This window comes from Euprymna scolopes, chromosome 24 (genome assembly GCF_053919585.1).
Source record: "Euprymna scolopes isolate OS-2025 chromosome 24, ASM5391958v1, whole genome shotgun sequence".
Lineage (NCBI taxonomy): Eukaryota > Metazoa > Mollusca > Cephalopoda > Sepiida > Sepiolidae > Euprymna > Euprymna scolopes.
In genome coordinates this window covers 99,470,755-99,488,065 of record NC_136505.1, presented here as the reverse complement: position 1 = coordinate 99,488,065, position 17,311 = coordinate 99,470,755, and the positions used below count along the sequence as shown (strand labels likewise).

Below are 17,311 nucleotides of genomic sequence, written 5' to 3'. Positions count from 1 at the left end.
TGGGGACATCCTGGGCATTGGGCCCCAGATATTAAAATGAATATTCCAGAATTTATTGTGCTGCAATGTGATAAGTTTGTCTCCATTATTCCATTGTATATAAATATAAATGAATTCATTTGAATAAAATTGTCAATGCGTTACAATTATTTATTTTTTTATCTACTCTGCAGTAATAGCAGGGAGACCCAACATTTATCGGGATTTAATACGGAACACTATATCCTCTTTCACTAATGCACCTTTTTTTTATTTTTATTTTGTCCCCTTAATACAAAACTAAAAGTCGCACAGTGGTGCTAGGGGCCTCAAATGATTGGAGTTTTTATGGACCATTCTTTTATGGGTACTTAGCCAGTTAAAATAGTTTTTAAGGGGTGAAAAAGGGGTCAAAATTAAAAAAAAAATTTTTTTAAAATCATTATACATTTTTTTACATTCTACTTAGTTTATTTTTAATCGGTTCATATGTGTGTCACGTTGATACAGTGGTAACGTCACCAGCTTTGAATGCTACAGTTTTGATTTTAACTGATGGCACCCAAATATATTTTTGTTTCCTTTGAAATCACGACTATATAATACATACGAAATTGGACAAATTAAAATATAATATTTAAGCATATTTTAGAACTGGGCAAAGCCAGGCATGCAACCGCTAGTTTATGTATAAATATATACATATATATATATTAGCAGCATTACCCGGCCTTGCTCGGGGTTGCTTTGATGCCTTTTTTATGCTTATTTTGATCTGTGTTGGTGGTAATTCCAATATTTTTTTTTTTTTGTAATCCTAAAATTATTTTAGTAAATTTCGGTTAGTAGTGTTAGTATTTTTAGTATAGAAGAATGAATTTGAACTGAATTTACCAGGATTGATCAGATAGTGATTGGTAATCAAATTTATGTTCATCCATGGTGTGGTTCATATCAATGCTTTGGTATAATCTGATTTAAGAAAATAAAAAAGGATTTCAAATTTGTTTTGTCATTTATTTAACTTATAAAGTAATGAAAATAGCCGATTAGAAAATTTTTACAATAAATAAAAAATAGAAAATTGTAAAATTGAATGTAATTGAATTGTAAAAATGAATGCATATGATGCAGAATATTATAAAATAAAAATAGAAAATAAAATAAAAACTTATAAAAAATAATATTTAAGAAATAAAACATTAAAAAAAAAATAAATGATTAGAAAATTAAAAAAATAATGAATAGAAATTAAATTAGATTAAAAAATAAATAAAATCATTTTTAAAATAAACAATTTAAACATCCAAGTTTAAAAAGGTAAAAATTTTATCTAAAAAAATTAAAATCAAAAAGAAAAAAAAAAAGAAAACGATAGAATAAAGAAAAACGAACAAATTAAAAATGGATAGAAATAAGGGAGGAAGACAAAGAAAAAACTGGGGAGAAAGGGATGGGTAAGATAATAAAAGAAAGGAAAACCTATAAGGGAAGGGAAAGTGAGGGACTAGAAAAGGGAGGGATAAATGGGAAACAAAAGTGAGGAAAAAAAAAATGGAGCACTATTATCATATTTGTTAATGATGTTGCAAAGAGTAATCTTTTTGCCTTAACCGTGTTCCGTCTGCCTGCTTCCCTCCGGACTACAACTTGGATGTCTTCAAGTCCAATGTTAACAAATTCCTAATGAACCGCCCCCTTAATTAAACACTTCATCAAATCTCCACACTAACGTAATGTACTTGCAATAACCCTTATCCCTGAGTGGCTTCCGGGCCTTGATAAGTGGTGAACACTAAAAAAAAAAAAAAAAAAAAAAAAAACGCTCAAAATACATAAAAGACACGTTGGATGTCATCAATATTTCATAGAAAATGCCATCAATATTTCATAGAAAATGCCTAGCCGAGATTCAGTCTCGGCTCCTCCTTGTAAAACTTTGTCAGCCAGAACTCATCTTACTACCACAACTTCAAATAACTTCCCTTCCTTCCTCCATGTGTCAAACATCAAACAGAATTTCCATGAGCAGTGTTTCTTTCCAAGAACTTTCGATCCATGGGACATGTTGCAACAAGATTGCATCCCTCATAGCGACAACATGATCTACAAATCTAATCTTAAATGCTCGTCATAAACAGTCCTCATAAGTAATCAAACATCAGTCATTCTTTTTAGTTTCAATCCTCTCGTAATATTCTTCATTCATCTATCCGTTTTCTGAATTTTTGAAATGAGGATTAATAATTCTAATTTCGATTATTATAGGGTGGAATGATAAAATTGTCGCTCTAGAAAATACAACATGGTTCCATTTCCGTTTGATGAAAACCGGTTTTCTTTTTTTGTTGCAAACCTTTTACTTGTTTACCAGTTGTGTACAAATCCCAAGAACGATAGGAGCCTTCTAATATGCTTGAAAGTTACACAATATTCAACGAGCGAGATCAGAGATGCGCCGCTTTACAACTCCTGTTCTCTACCGATCCAAGTTATGACAACAGGACCATTGCCAGCACCCTCAAAATGCTAATCCGGACTGTTCAACGAAGTTTCTGGCCACGGTTATAGTCATTGGTGTGGCTTCAAGTGAGGGCCACATCATGCCACCTCACATCTTCAAAGTCAGCTTGAAAGTCAACACCAAAGTGTACCTGAATGTACTGAAGAGTATGGTGATTCCCCAGCGCAATCGGTGTGGCAGCAGGACTCGGTGCCGGCCCACAAATCCAAAGAGACACAAGCTTGGCTTCAGAAGGAGTACTACGACTTTGTACCCTTCTCTCACTGTTCCCCCCTCCCTTCTCTGATCTGAACCCGCTGGATTACTTCGTTTAGTCATACATCGAGAACATCAACATCATGATGACCTCCCACAATACCAAAGTTAGCCTGATCACTGTCATCCGCCGAGTGTTTGCCAAGTTCTTGCTGACGCTTGTGGAAAAGGCATGCTCCCAATCCCAGACACGTATCGAGGCAGTGATTGAGGCTGAAGGCGGCTACATTAAATAAATGTCAGCTCTGCTACATTTATTAAGTTAACCGAATGGATTTTTTCAATTTAAAAAAAAAAAAAAAAAAAGAAAAAGAAAGCTGTAGTGTTGTTTTCTTTAGGGCGACACTTATCGGTCTACCCTGTAAAATTTAATGAGATTGATAAATTGGATTATTCAGACTACCCAGTCTTTCGAGTCTCACTTTCACAACATTTCACACAATGTAACCTCTGAATGTCTTCAAGTGTATCTTGTTGAATTCGGGAATCTACATGGAACTTCGAAGACTTCTACCCATTCATGGATGACGTAGCAAGAGCATGTTAATACTCCCATGGACTAAAAAGATTCCATTCTATTCCCAAGTTTAACAAAATACACTTGAAGGACGTAGGTTGCATCGATTGAAACATCATGAAAATAACCCTTAAAATGAGAAGTGTGGTCCAAGTAACCCAAATACAGAAATCTATGTATCTCATTAACCCTTACCCTTGAGTGGCTTTGGACTTGATAACTAATAACTTGGTAGTAGATAAAAAGAATTTAATTTGACCTTTAGAAGGTCATTGAATATCATTAATATTTTGATTTGCAAAATAAAATTAAAAAAAAAAAAATGCATTGCATCAAGACAAAGACAATTGTTTTTTTTTTTTGTTTTTTTTTTAATAATTGCCAAACAATGCAGACGCTATCAAACCATCTTTACATGTTGTCTTTTTATCGTAGAGAAGTTTATAAAAAAAAATTTAATTTTGTAAACAAAAAAATTTCAGCTATTATCATATATGAATCTTGAAGTTATCAAGATTGTTCTCAGTGTTATGAGTGACAGTGAGGGGACTTTTGAATGTGAAGGTAAAAACCTTCATTTTCCTTCTAGTTAAGCAAAAATAAAATATTGGTTCTTATTTAGAACTAGCCTGGATGCCTGGCGTTGCCCGGGTGTTGAGAAAAGGGGGGGGGAGTGATGGCAGGCAGGTAGGCAGGCTTGAACCCGTACCGCGAAGGAGAAAAAGAATGTGAAACAAAAAAAAAAAAAAAAATGCGACATCTTTGTCAGTGTGTCCATCACCAAATCAGAAGTGGCGTAGGTTTAAATTAAGGCTAGTCTATCGAAAAGAGGGGATAACTTTCAAAAATATCGGAAAAAAAAATGATCACTCCTTGTAGAAAAGTGCCCAGTTGAGGGTGATCCCAGAAAAAAAAAAAAAAAAAAAAACATAGAAAGTATATCTAGAACACATGCTTTTATCCAATTTTTGGATATTTGTCAAGCTTCAAAATGATAGTGATCTCATGAAAATCTGTCATTCTGTCGAAACTTTTAGGCAGACATACAAACATACATTTAAACAGACAGATGAGATTTATATTATAGATTAGTGGGGGTACCCGGCATTGTCTGGGTGTTTGTAGGTGTGAAAGAAAAAAAGTTTTGGTAGGGAGGTAGGTTCGAACCCGAAGCCTTGAGGCGGGGAAAAAAAAGTATGACACGTTACCGTTACGCTAAGCGGGCAGAGAAGTGAGAATGGGTGAAATGAAACGTTAAAAAAAAAAAAAAAGAAAAAAAAAAAAAGAACGTCAACATGTGCTTTTCTATGTCAAACATCACGCCATAGAGAAATGAAATCATGGTGCGAATTTTGTAGCATAAAAGTCATTGAAATAAAAGATAGATGTGAGCTCGTTTCATAAATCGGAGATATTATAATCTAGGGAGTATATAAAAAGTTGTAAGAAGTAGTGACGCCCCCCCACGATCGCCCCCCCTCCTAAAGCCTGACATACAAAAAAAAAATGCACAAACACACATTTTCACTTATATTATAGATTACACTTATTTAAAAGAACAAAAAGACAGAAAAAATTTTTATAATGTACATATCCATCATAGAACGACAATGTCATATTCCGAAAATTGCATAAATTGATCAAGTAGTTATTTTTCTTATTTAAGACTTTTTACTTAAGACTGTCATTTTAAGTTACTAAAGAAAATCAAATTTTATGATGAGCCAGATGGGACAGGCAGTACACGCCATATTTTTATTATGTATTATAATTCAAGGGCAGACAATTCAATTTAACTAACAACATTTATCTATTTCTCCATAAGCAAGATCATCAATGGCTTTCAAAAATACTTAAAATTGCTAAAAATCGTAAAATTTGATTTTCTTCACAAAAGCTTAAATTTATGTGATTTTTTTTAAATAGAACATCTTCGTTCCATGACATAAAATTTTTTTGTATTTTCTTTTTTTTTTTTTTTTTAATTAGTGTAATTCTAAATATGCATCAAAATATATATGAGGATAAAATATTAAAATCAATCAGAAGTAAAATTAAAATTTTTTTTTTTAGAATCGTTATATTTATGATTGCATATTGTGGTACAAAACAACGTATGTTTTTTTTTGGATATACACACCTATATATATTTCTCATAATATTTCAAGCCTTTTAAGACTTTTACTGTTATATTTCACTTGACTTGATTGAACCAAAACTTTAAGGTATAATATATATGCTGACTATTTTTCATATATTTTTAATGTTTAATTTGACTGTTTTTTTTAAATTGATCACTATTGTCATTTTTTGTCATTTATTTAATTTTTGTCAATTTGCATGGTTCAAAACAAATTTTACCAGTTTTATGGAGTGTAAAATAAACCCTGATTCTTCCTCTTCAATATAGAGTAAAAATTACGAATTAATTTCATTTTACTAGTTTTTATTTGTATTTTTTGTTATGGGTGTCGAAAATGAGTGTCATACCTAATCTTCTATTATATAAAGAGCAAATGTTTGTGTTTGCCTACTAAAAACTTTTTGTCATTCACATCAAACAGGCACAAACGTGGCACTGTTAGAAAGAGCAATCTTAGCCATATAATATCAAAAAATTGGAAAAAATAATCAATTATTTTGTATAGAAATATCGCTAACCATCGTTATGTTCTTCCCTTTTAAATAGCTAAATTTGCGACATTAAAACATCTGCGTTCTCATGGACTCATCGATAGAAGCATTTGCTGCTAACTTGAGTCACGCAAGTTCGCGCCCAGCATAAGTCATTTTTTTTTTTTTTTTTTTTCCTTATAAAATTTTGCTTCTGGCTGATGGTACCCCAGTCCCATATTTTTTTGACGCTGATTCCCCCCTACAAGCGGTTCCCAGTCACATGTATATCTTGGTAAGGAAGGTCCTACATACAGCATCTGGTATTCCCAAATATTTTTCCCCCTTATTCCGATACAATTACTGATTCCGATTCTTTATAAATCTCTAAATTTTTAATTATAAAGTTATTTTTTTTCTCGATTACCGTAATAACACATGTTAAAAGGTGCATGTTTTTATGCAAACGTAAAAACACACTTGTGGAGGAGGGGGTGATCTATACATTTTCGTTTTTACTGGTAGTTTAAAATCAATATTTACTTGCTTATTATATTACTACCAGCAGTGGAAGATTTTATTTTAAACAAAATCAAATGAAAAAAAAAAGATAAAGGAATCGGTTCTGGTATCGGAAAATAGGCACAAATTTTTCCGATTCGAATAACCTCCAACAGTTCTGATTTTTCAAATTCCGAATAATCGCCCCAACACTAGTTTCAATATCATTATAAAGCCGACAACGAACTAACACATCCTCTTATTCTTGTATTTTCATATCTAATTTGCCATTTATAGTCATGCATTCATATTCCTTGTGCGTTAATGTTTAAGATTTTGATAGTAATGCCTGTTCTGTCTTGAGTAACAGTGGATACTCCTTGCAAGGGTGGTTGCGAAGCAAGCATTGCGCAATCACCAACCACACCTTGAATCGGCACCACTTGAGTCCAGTGGCAAGGAGAAGTGCTAAACGACTAAAACCAATGCTGAGATAAGCAGAGAGCACCTGGAATATCCGAATAGTCACCCATTTTAGTACTGACCAGACTCTACGTTGCTTAACTTTGATGATCTAATGGGAACCGATGTGTCAATGTGATTATGCCATACCCGATTTTCATAGTATTATATACAAGTAAAAACAATTCTACTGTCACTCATGGCAACAAATCTATAAATAGACAAAGTGAAAAAAGAATGTCACCTACAAAAAAAAAAAAAAAAAAAAAAAAAAACAATCAAGATGTCCGATTTGACCTGATAGCTAAGAGGTGTGACATCAGTCAAAAGAAAAAACAAAAAAACAAAAACAAAAAAGAACTATGTAATCTGAACAATTTTGAAAAGAAAATACAACCAAGCCGACATGGTGGCTTCTACAACTCGTGAAATAGAAGCAATAAAAAAAAAAAATAAAAAAAAATAAAAATAAAAAAATGCATAATAATTTTCCGGGGAAGGGGGGGGGGCAGAAGTCGGCAGCATACAGTGTCAGATAAAAAAAAAACTCCTTATACTTTAACATTTTATTTATTTTATGCCAAAAAAAAAAAAAAAAAAAAAAAAAATATTGCTTCAAATCTTTTTTTTAGTATTATAGAAATATTAGCAGGCTGCCCAGCATTGCCCGGTTGTAAGATACGCTTAAATATGATATTTTAATTCATACAGATTGCATATATTAGAGAAAATTCTCTATTGATTATTATACTGAACCTAATATATAGTAGCGAGATCAAAACTAATATATATATATATGACTTTGGTGTCATCAGTTAGAATTGAAACCAAAAACATACAACTCTCCACCCTTATTCCTTAACCTCTGAGCCACACCCATACACACATTATACAGGGTGATCCCCCAAAAAACGGCCCGCAACTCTAATTATGCCCCTTTTCTTAATGTTTTGTCCGAATGAAATGAAACTTTGGTCATAACTAGTTTATTCTATTCAAAACATCACATCAAAACACTAGGGTCTTTGGCCTTTTTTTCTCCGTTCTACAGCATATGTTCTTGATATACTTTCCATGTTTTTTGTTTTTTTTTGGGTCACCCTGTATATGTGTTGGGACGATTAATCGGAATCTGAAAAATCGGAATATTAAAGGGTATCAGAAAAATTTGTACCTATTTTCTGATGCCAAAACAATTCTATAAATTGTTGTTTTTTTTAATTTTTTTATTTTGTTTAAAGCTAAATCTTCCATTGCTGGTAATAATGATAAAGTAAGAAATATTTATTCACTTTAAACCACTAGTGAAGCTAAAATCGATAAATCGTCTCCCACAAGTATATTTTTACGTTTAGGAAAATATTTGCACATTTAACATGCGTGTTTTTTATGGTAATCAGTGAAAAAATACAACTTTATAGTTAAATATTTAAAGAATTATAAAGAATCGGAATCAGTAATTGTGTCGGAATCAGGAATTTAGTTTGGAATCGGTAATTTTATCAGAACTGTGAAAAAAAAATTGGAATCGTCCTATCACTAATATATATATATATATATATATTCACCTGTCATCTCTTTAAAAGATGGAATCACCCAATCATCGAAGACAAGATTCAAGCAAGTATGCATGAACAGTCCACATAGTTTTATAATTATATACAAGAGATGTTACTTTAAGGAATATTGATTTTTTTTTTTTTTTTTTTAAGAAAAATAAAATATTTTTTTATCCAACTTTTTTTTTTTTTGATGTGGACTTGAGTCGCTTATTCTTCTGCATCTTAAAAAAAAAAAAAAAAAAAAAGAAAAAAAAAAAAAAAAAAAGAAAAAAGAAAAGAAAAAAAAAGAAAAAAAAAAAAAAAAAAAAAAAAAAAAAGAAAAAAAAAAAAAAAAAAAAAAAAAGAAAAAAAAGAAAAGATTTCCCAAATCTTAATTGATAAAGATTCAAAATTAGGAAGAACTTAAATATACCAAAAGCAATGGCAGGCGGGGAAAAAAAATCTATATAAAAATCAGGAAATTTGATATTTAAATGCAAAGCGAAAATATATCTATAACAGAAAATGCAATGTTTTCAAATTTTTAGATCAGGATTATTCTGACTACTGTCCTTATCTTAAATATCATTTTCACAACATTTCAGCCAATGTAACCTACGACCTTCTTCAAGTGCATCTTGTCAAACTCCGGAATCTGCACAGAATTTCAAACAAAAGCCTCCATGTCGTAACAGAAGTGTTAAGTAATAATCACTTCTAAGTTAAAGTTTCCCCGTAGTGCAGCCATTACGAAGAATATAATTATTTGGACTATACTCTTCATCTTGAGTGTTATTTGCAAAATGTTTTGACCGTTGTCAAACTCGGTACAATAGACAAAATTATTTTATTTATTTTTTTTTTAAATTACATTTTCACCCCAAAGGTGGCACAGTGCCACTTTGATGTAGGGGGCTACTATCTGGGACATAATTTACAGAGATACTATGTAGGGAGTTGAGCAGCAAGATGTCTGTTTACATTACACTTGAACTTCTGCATGTCAGTAACAGTCAGGGAAGCAGAAACCCAGAAGGAAATTGCAAAGTCTAGCAGTCCTAGGGAAGAAACTATTAGAGTAGAAGGTTTTCTTACACCTAGGGATCTCTGTGTAGGGATGGGATTTTGTTGTTTCTCGGGTTTGTCAGAGGTATTTACGTAGAGGGGGTTACAATGGCTAGTAGTTCGGAGCACCTACCATTAAAAGTACTTGTAAAACACACAGAGGGATGCAATATTTCGTCGATGGGAGAGAGGCTGAAGCCTAGATGACAGTTCAGGACCTATCAGGTTGGCAACTCTCTTTTGAACCCTGTCCAGGAGCAAGAGACAAGTAGCAGATGCACCAGCCCAAATGTGACAAGACTCCATACATGGAGGGCGAATGGTGGCCTTGTAGATCTACAGGATACTCTTAAATAGGAACATAGGTAAGTATATAGATGGGTAAATATGTAGGTAATCATTTAAATCTAATAAATGTCAGTCTCCATATTTTCAAACTATCTTCTCCAAAACTAGAAGTCGCAGAGCTGTTCTAGGGTCTCAAATGATTGAATTTTTTACAGGCAGTTCTTTTATGGATCTTTAGTCGGTTAAAATTTTTTTTTAAAAACGTCCAAAATGGGTAAAAATTGAAAAAAAAAAAATCGTTAAACATTTTGTACATTCATTTTAGTATATTTTTTAATCACTTTATATGTGTGTCACGTTGGTACAGTGGTACAGTCCTCAGCTTCGAATGCTACAGTTTCAGTTTTGATTCTAGCTGATGGCATCTGAATTACTTTTCTTTTTTTTTTTTACTTTTGAAATCATGACTATATGAAATCTGGACAAATTAAAATATATTTAAGCATATTAATGAAATTTTAAAGCGACAAATGAAATACATAATCTGTGGCAGATTTCTATTGCTTAAAGCTGGTTTGGTGAACCAAGTGAAGTCGCACAATATTCAACAAGACTAATTTTATGAGGACGTGCTGTCAAGTATTGTTGCAATATGTGTGGTTTGAGACAGCACTCAAAAAGGTGCATAATGAAGTCTGCATGCAGTGGCCCTGTTTTTTTTTTTTTTTTTTTTTTTTTTTTTTTTTTACAGCATTGGTGACCATGACTCTCCAAATTGTCGAGCCATGGTAATTTCAGGAAGACAAGTAAAGACAATAGTTTACCGTAGCTTTCCATCTTGATTCAGGAGTGTATCTTCCCCCATGAGTTAAACATGCCCTCAGATACCAAGCTGGAAATTTTTACAACTCGGCGCGGTAGATCATACAGCAACTATCCTTCCCAAATGGTCACCCATCCGGTACTGGCCAGGATCATCATTGTTTATCTTTATTGATCTGGCAAGAATCGGTGTGCGAATAACAAGCAAGACTTTCCCTGCCACATCTATGAACGATTATGCAAGAGTGAAGCTGGGCTGAAGCGCCATCTATGTGCACACGAATGTTTGACATCAACATAAAGAAATGACACGCTTCTGTCAAGAAGTGGCAATGACATAATTAAGATGACATACCGGTTCCCGTTAGATAATCAAGGTTAAGCATTGTTGAGCCTGGTCAGCACTAAAATGGGTGTCTATTTCGGAAGAATAGGTGCTGTATGTGCTCTCCACCTATCCCGGCATTGTTTCCAGTTGTCTGGACTTCTCCTTGCCACTGGAATCAGACAGTGCCAATTCAAAAGAAGTGTGGTCGGTGATTGCGCAACCCTTGTTTCACTACTACACAGGTAGGGAGATTAGGCATTTGGACAATGTTTAAACGTAATTTCACATACCCATTTTAGCAGCCAAATAGCTTAACTGTGAGAAGCGCTGACTGATCCTAGGCAGTCGAGTTCCAATCCTGCCTTGAAGTAGTTGCTGGTCTAACTGCACTGATGAGCTGTGATACAGCAAAACAGTACTGTATGTAGAAAACTTACATATACTAGCAGGCTGCCAGGCGTTGCCCAGAGAATCTACTTACATTTTTGCCCCCATACGTGAACATATGCTATGAAGTCATTGTGAACAAACAAATGGACAGGAATACAGATTCATTAATATATATATATATATATATATAATGTTTTATATATAATTTAACTACTTAAGGCAGTGATTACTAGGATTATGACAACAGCATATTCTTTTCATTGTTTTGACTCTAGAGTATATATCCGCCACAGTTAATCAACCAAGAACCACATCACTATATAAAAACATAAGATATCAATGGATACACACTCGAGAGTCAAAACAATGAAAAGAATATGCTGTTGTCCTAGCCCTAGTGATTACATACGAATAAAGTTCTTATTTAGATAGCTCAATAGTGCAATACTAGAGCTATAAACAGCATTACACAGTAAATTTAAAAATGCAGATAAAGCACACTTGAAACTTTATATGTTGTTGATAAAAAAGAAAAAGATGTCAACTGTATTAACTGAAAAGTTTCCTACTTGTGTGCTGGAAAACTTGAAGTATTGTTTTGGTTTTTTCTAACGCGCTGATGATGCCCAAGTTTGTGCAAATTATAATTTGATGAATAGTTATATTCTTAAATTCCAACACAGAGGGGGGGGGACGAGACAATTGTACGTAATGTTGTGACCAATAAAAGAAACTTTCTGAAAATTAGTAAATATTTGTGAATTTATTAATGCAGTATTTTGAAAGAGTATAGATAATAAGATAAGAAAAAATTCAGAAAATGTGTTACAGAAATTTAAAAAAAAAAGAAAAAAAAAAAAAAAAAAAAAAAAAAGAAGCTTTGTTAAATAGTCATGAACAAGGGTGTGTCATAATAATAGTTCTTATTTAAGGGTTTAAGAATAATCCTGTTTACCAATGAATCTTCAGCAACTTTGCATTGGCATCTTTCAGCAGGATACATATACAGCCGTCAAGATGCCGAAGCAATTATCCAATCAGCTGTCAGAAGACGAGTTTCAATGAAAAACATGAAATTCATTAAATAAAAAAAAAATATTTTAAACCGAAAATGATTTTCAACACACTATATATCAACATCAAGTCCCCCACCATTTTCCGATGTTAACTCTAGAAAGCCATTCGTAACAAAGGAGGAAGCAGCATTTTGAATTACGTGAGCTGCCAGAAGATGCTGACGCTAAGTTGTCAGAAACTGGATAAGCACCAGATCTATCTACTCCATCTCTCTTGTTTGATGGTAACATTATCATTTTGTGACATCGTACTTTGTGCAGGATTATCTCCCATTTTTGCCTTTCAATGGATGATGTCAGCATCCAGGGTACAAGCAAAATAAAAAAAATGAATAAATAAATAAAATTTTTTTATAACTTTACAAAGGTGAAGTTGTGTTTGGGTGCTTATTCGGGATTTGGTCCTTATCTAAGGGAGATAACTTGCATTTGACATGGAAATAATTTTATTTTGTTGTGGACGATTTAGGATGCCGAAATGGTCAATAAAATAAAGAAATTTCTTTTTATTTTATACAAAGAAACTTCCATTTTGTCAGGATACTGAAAAGGAAGATTTTTATATCTTTTATGTAAAACTTTGTGGACCATCCATCCGCCCTTGCTGTGAATCTTGTCTACCAAAAACGTACATATACTAGAAGGCCGCCTGGCATTGCCCAGTCATAAAAGATGCTTAAATATGATAATTTGCTATATGCAGATCACATGATTATTGGACCCAATATATAGTAAGGAGTTAAAACTTTTTAACAAAATGACTTGTGTGCCACCACAGAGAATCAAAACCAAAACGTTTAGCTCACAATTTATTTTTTCCTTTGATGTCAATGCCTGACCTATGAAGACAGGTTTACTGCAAGGCTAAAAATTAAAACATAAACCAATAACGTTATGTTATGCATGCATATTCATAATGCCGTTGTTCGACCTTCACCTGGCAAATTCCACTTTTGCACTGATTTTCCCCCGGCTAAAACCCAAACAAAGTTTCGCATGAGTTCAAATATCTTATATATTAAATTTCATGTCGGTAGACCAAAAACTGACAGAGGAGTTTGGTAGGCAAAATTTTTAAAACATATATATATGCATACATAAATATATATAGAAAGAGGTTTGTGTTTACTATAACCTTTTTATGCAAATATTACGCAAGTATAAATCATGTAGGATATCTGTATGAATATAATTACACGTAATAGTTAACTAAAGATGACCATCCCATAAGAAAAAAACTAATAGGTAACTAATTAAAATGATTGTTTAAAAGAATATGCAAATTAGCTAGATCTTTTGCAGATTAATGAAATTCCTTGATATAAGAAAATTGTATTTTCTTTTTAAATGAATAGAAAAAAAAAAAAAAAAGGTTTTTAATAGGAATATAAATATAAAAAAAAGAAAAAAAACATTTATAGGACTATAGATATATATTTATTACCTTTTATATATATTTTTATATGTATCTCCCATGGCTCTAAATTGTGAATGAAACAGTTGCATTTGCGAGTGATTTTTCAAAGTGGCGACTAGAAATAATGAAACACTTATCTGTTGGTGATTGTGTTTCCTTTACTGACAATTTTCCAAAGCTCACTACTGAGTGAAAAATATCATTTCAATTTTTTATTTTTTTATTTTTAATAAAACAATCAAAGTCAAATTATTTAAACAATAAAAAGGTTTAAGAAAACGATATACTTTTCTTTTTTTTTTTTTAACAAAGGCTGTTTAAAAAACATCTGAGGAAATTCGAATGTTTATACGTTCAAATATCAACATAAAATTCAGTGTATATTTAGAACTACATTTATTAAAAAAATACAAAAATATATTTATGATATACATACTTGTCATAGAACGTCATATTCTAAAAATCATGTGGGTTTTGGCTAGTAACTTTTCTATTTGACTAGTAAACGAAAATATTTAGCTGTCACAGGTCAACTAAAGATAAATTTGCCCATAGAGCCCGATGATGTTTCTTTCTTTCCTCCTCGTTAGTTGTCATATGGTCAACTAACGAGAAATTGTCTCTGTATTTCTCATCTGGTCTTTCCTCTATCTCCCTATTTTTTTACCTTTTTTTTGTCCTTCCCTTGTTCTTTTCTTTATATTTTTTTTTAACAATCGCTATTATCAGTTTCGGTTTCAATTTTAGTTGATGGCATTCAAATCATTTTTTTTTTTTTTTTTTTTTTAGAAAGCACTAGCGGGGTGGTACCCGGCGTTGCCCAGGTATTTGTAGGTGTATGTGTGGGTGTTTGGAGGGGGGGAGTAAATCAGAACAAAAAGGAAACTTAACGATAGCAATTAAAAAAAAAAAAAAAGAAAAAAAGATGGGGGGTTGGTGGCATGTAGGATCGAACCCGGAGCCTTGAGGCCTATAGACTGAGCCTGAACACCTGCGCTACGGCAACAATGTTAACGTAAGAGCGATTAAAGTGAGTCAAGTCAAGGAGGTTTGACTGACAGGTGGACGCTTAATGAGGTCATCGAGGGAGCGTTACGATGACGGAGCAGTTTTTTGGCGTTTGTTTACTTTGTTTCACTGTGGGATTGTTTTTTTTCATTTACTGCGGGGCAGTTTGGGCTTCCCCAAAAGGATGGGGGGGGGACCAGCTCCCTATTGAAAGGGGATTGTCCAAATTGAATAGCAATTGTCTGATATAAGGATAAAACCGCATTGATCAAAGCTGATCGCTTTTGGACGTTCTGGCGATCGCGCTGGAAACGATGCAACAACCTTCATATTAGTTTCGCTTTTATTATACGAAAAAGGCGAATCTACACGCGCCGATCGAAAAATGTTGAATATTTAGCTTTTCAAGTTGGGCAAATTAAATACACACACGAACCCCGTTTGTAACTCAGATATTATGATTTCGACGTGATATAAAAAGTTTTAAGAATGAGCGATGGCCTGAAGAAGCCACCAGAAAAAAATCATTTTGCGGACATACATACATTTTCGCTTTTATATATATATATATATATATATATATATATACATACATAGATAGATGACTATATAATGGGTACGATATAATATGAAATAATTGATAGAGAATTAACTTTATAATAATAAATACAAAATCTTCTTAAATTAAAATATCATATTCAAGTGTATTTTACGACCGGGCACCCCGAGGCATCTCTGCTAATAAATTATAAAGTTCTGCACTTGTACAGTTTAATGAAGACATTAAAAAATCAAAATATCAAAAAAAAGATTATATTGTACATATTTGTTTTGAACTGAAGATCTCCGGAAAAAAAAAAAATTTCCATTTAATTTGATTTAATAATTTGTTTTTGTATTTTACAGCAGAAAAACACGTTTTTATGACAGTGCATTGAAGGTAGACATCTTTGAATTTTTTGAACATGCCACAGGGAGATAACTCAGTTAAAAGCGCCGACACCCCCTCTCACATCTTAAATACTAGCTTTTCTTCCTATATAAAAATAAAATTAAAAAATCGAACCTTTTGCTCAGTAATTGTTTTTTTGCTGTACCTACAATTTAAACTTTTTTCAATATTTTCATTTTTTAATGTCTTGATTAAACTGTACAAGTATCAAAAGTTCATCTTTCAAAAAACCAACGATGAAGAAGTAGATAAAGAAAAAGAAATTTGTTTTCATTATTCTGCATATACTACTTCAGCGTCCTAAATTATCTGCAACAACAAACAATATTTCCTTAGTAAATGCTAGTTACCTCCCTTAGATAAAGACCAAATACTGAATAAAGATCTGTGTTTGGGTGCGAGGAGTGATAAGTGGTCTCACTTAGGGGGTCTAGACGAATCATCTAGATAAAACAAAGCTGCCCCCCCCCTCTCCTTCCAGTGGTTGCATCATTTTGTAACATTCTTTCGCACACAGTTATCTACGGTATCCGTTTCATTGGATGACGTCATACATTGTGCACGATTAACCTTTGTTTTAATATGGGTGATGTCACAAAATGACGATGCCATTCACTTTACATGAAGACAAAAAGATGAGAGAAAAAAATATAGATATTTTAAAAACTTTGTGAAAGTGGAGTTGTGTATGAAGGTGCACAGAAATAACAAATCTTGTTCGAGAGTTTAGATGGTTATCCAATTTATGACCCAACCTCCAGCAACTCCACGTTAGCATGTTCCAGCATGTTTGATGGGTGACGTCATCATTTTGTGAAATCATCTTTTGCGCACCGTTATAGCCCATCGCTTTGTTTCAATGGATGACATCATCCATTGTGCACGGTTAACCTCTGTTTGGATGTCACAAAACATGACTTCATCCATCCTGCATGAGCCAAGCAAGATACGAAATGAAAAAAAAATATGTATATTACTTTTTAATTTTACGAAAGGTGAAGTTGTGTTTGGGTTGGGGGGTGATAAGAAATCTTATTTGCACTGAGTTACCTCCTTTTGGATGTGGAAATTTCTGTATGTTCGGTCATCATCTTTTGAGCTGAGAGGATGAGGAGAAGGATGAGGATGAGACATCAAGACATTCTACAAGAAAGACAAGCAACACAATCAATATTGATTGAACATACAAGCTTCGGAATTGGAGAAACAGTTGGTCATAGAATGGTTGAACAGTCGGACATCAAAACATCAAGTACCATTTAAAAAATAAAAGTAAAAATATGATTTAAAAAACAAAAATGACGACATAAAAGCTTATGTTCCTGACTTTTTTTTGAGACGAGGATTGATATTTTGTATTTCAGACTACTGCTCTCATCTTGAGTGTTATTTTCACAACGTTTCAGCCGATGTAATCCCGGCCTTCTTCAGGCGTATTTTGTTGAACTAAAATCTGCAAAGACCCGCGACACAGTGAATAAAGTACTTGGTAAATGGAGAAAGAAGTGGTTGGTTACTTTCAATGCATCTAAAACCAAGCTTCTATCTTTACATCATCAACGACTGATCCCCG

The 17,311-nt window shown here is 32.9% G+C and overlaps 1 protein-coding gene across 16 annotated transcripts in view; it reads right to left on the bottom strand.

Moving 5' to 3' along the window:
* LOC145246866 (palmitoyltransferase ZDHHC3-like) overlaps positions 1-17,311 on the bottom strand; it is a 170,200-nt gene that overhangs the window by 74,725 nt on the left and 78,164 nt on the right. For 4 of the 16 annotated variants that reach the window (XM_080108719.1, XM_080108720.1, XM_080108716.1 and 1 more), the window contains 2 exons: positions 16,789-16,881; positions 874-951 (listed from right to left, as the gene is read on the bottom strand). The exons of 4 other annotated variants lie outside the window; for them this stretch is intronic. In XM_080108719.1, the coding sequence (XP_079964845.1) occupies positions 874-951; positions 16,789-16,829 (119 nt within the window). In that variant the 5' untranslated portion in view covers positions 16,830-16,881. The remainder of the gene's footprint in view (positions 1-873; positions 952-16,788; positions 16,882-17,311) is intronic. 8 more of the 16 variants (XM_080108728.1, XM_080108727.1, XM_080108721.1 and 5 more) reach the window with 2 other exon arrangements.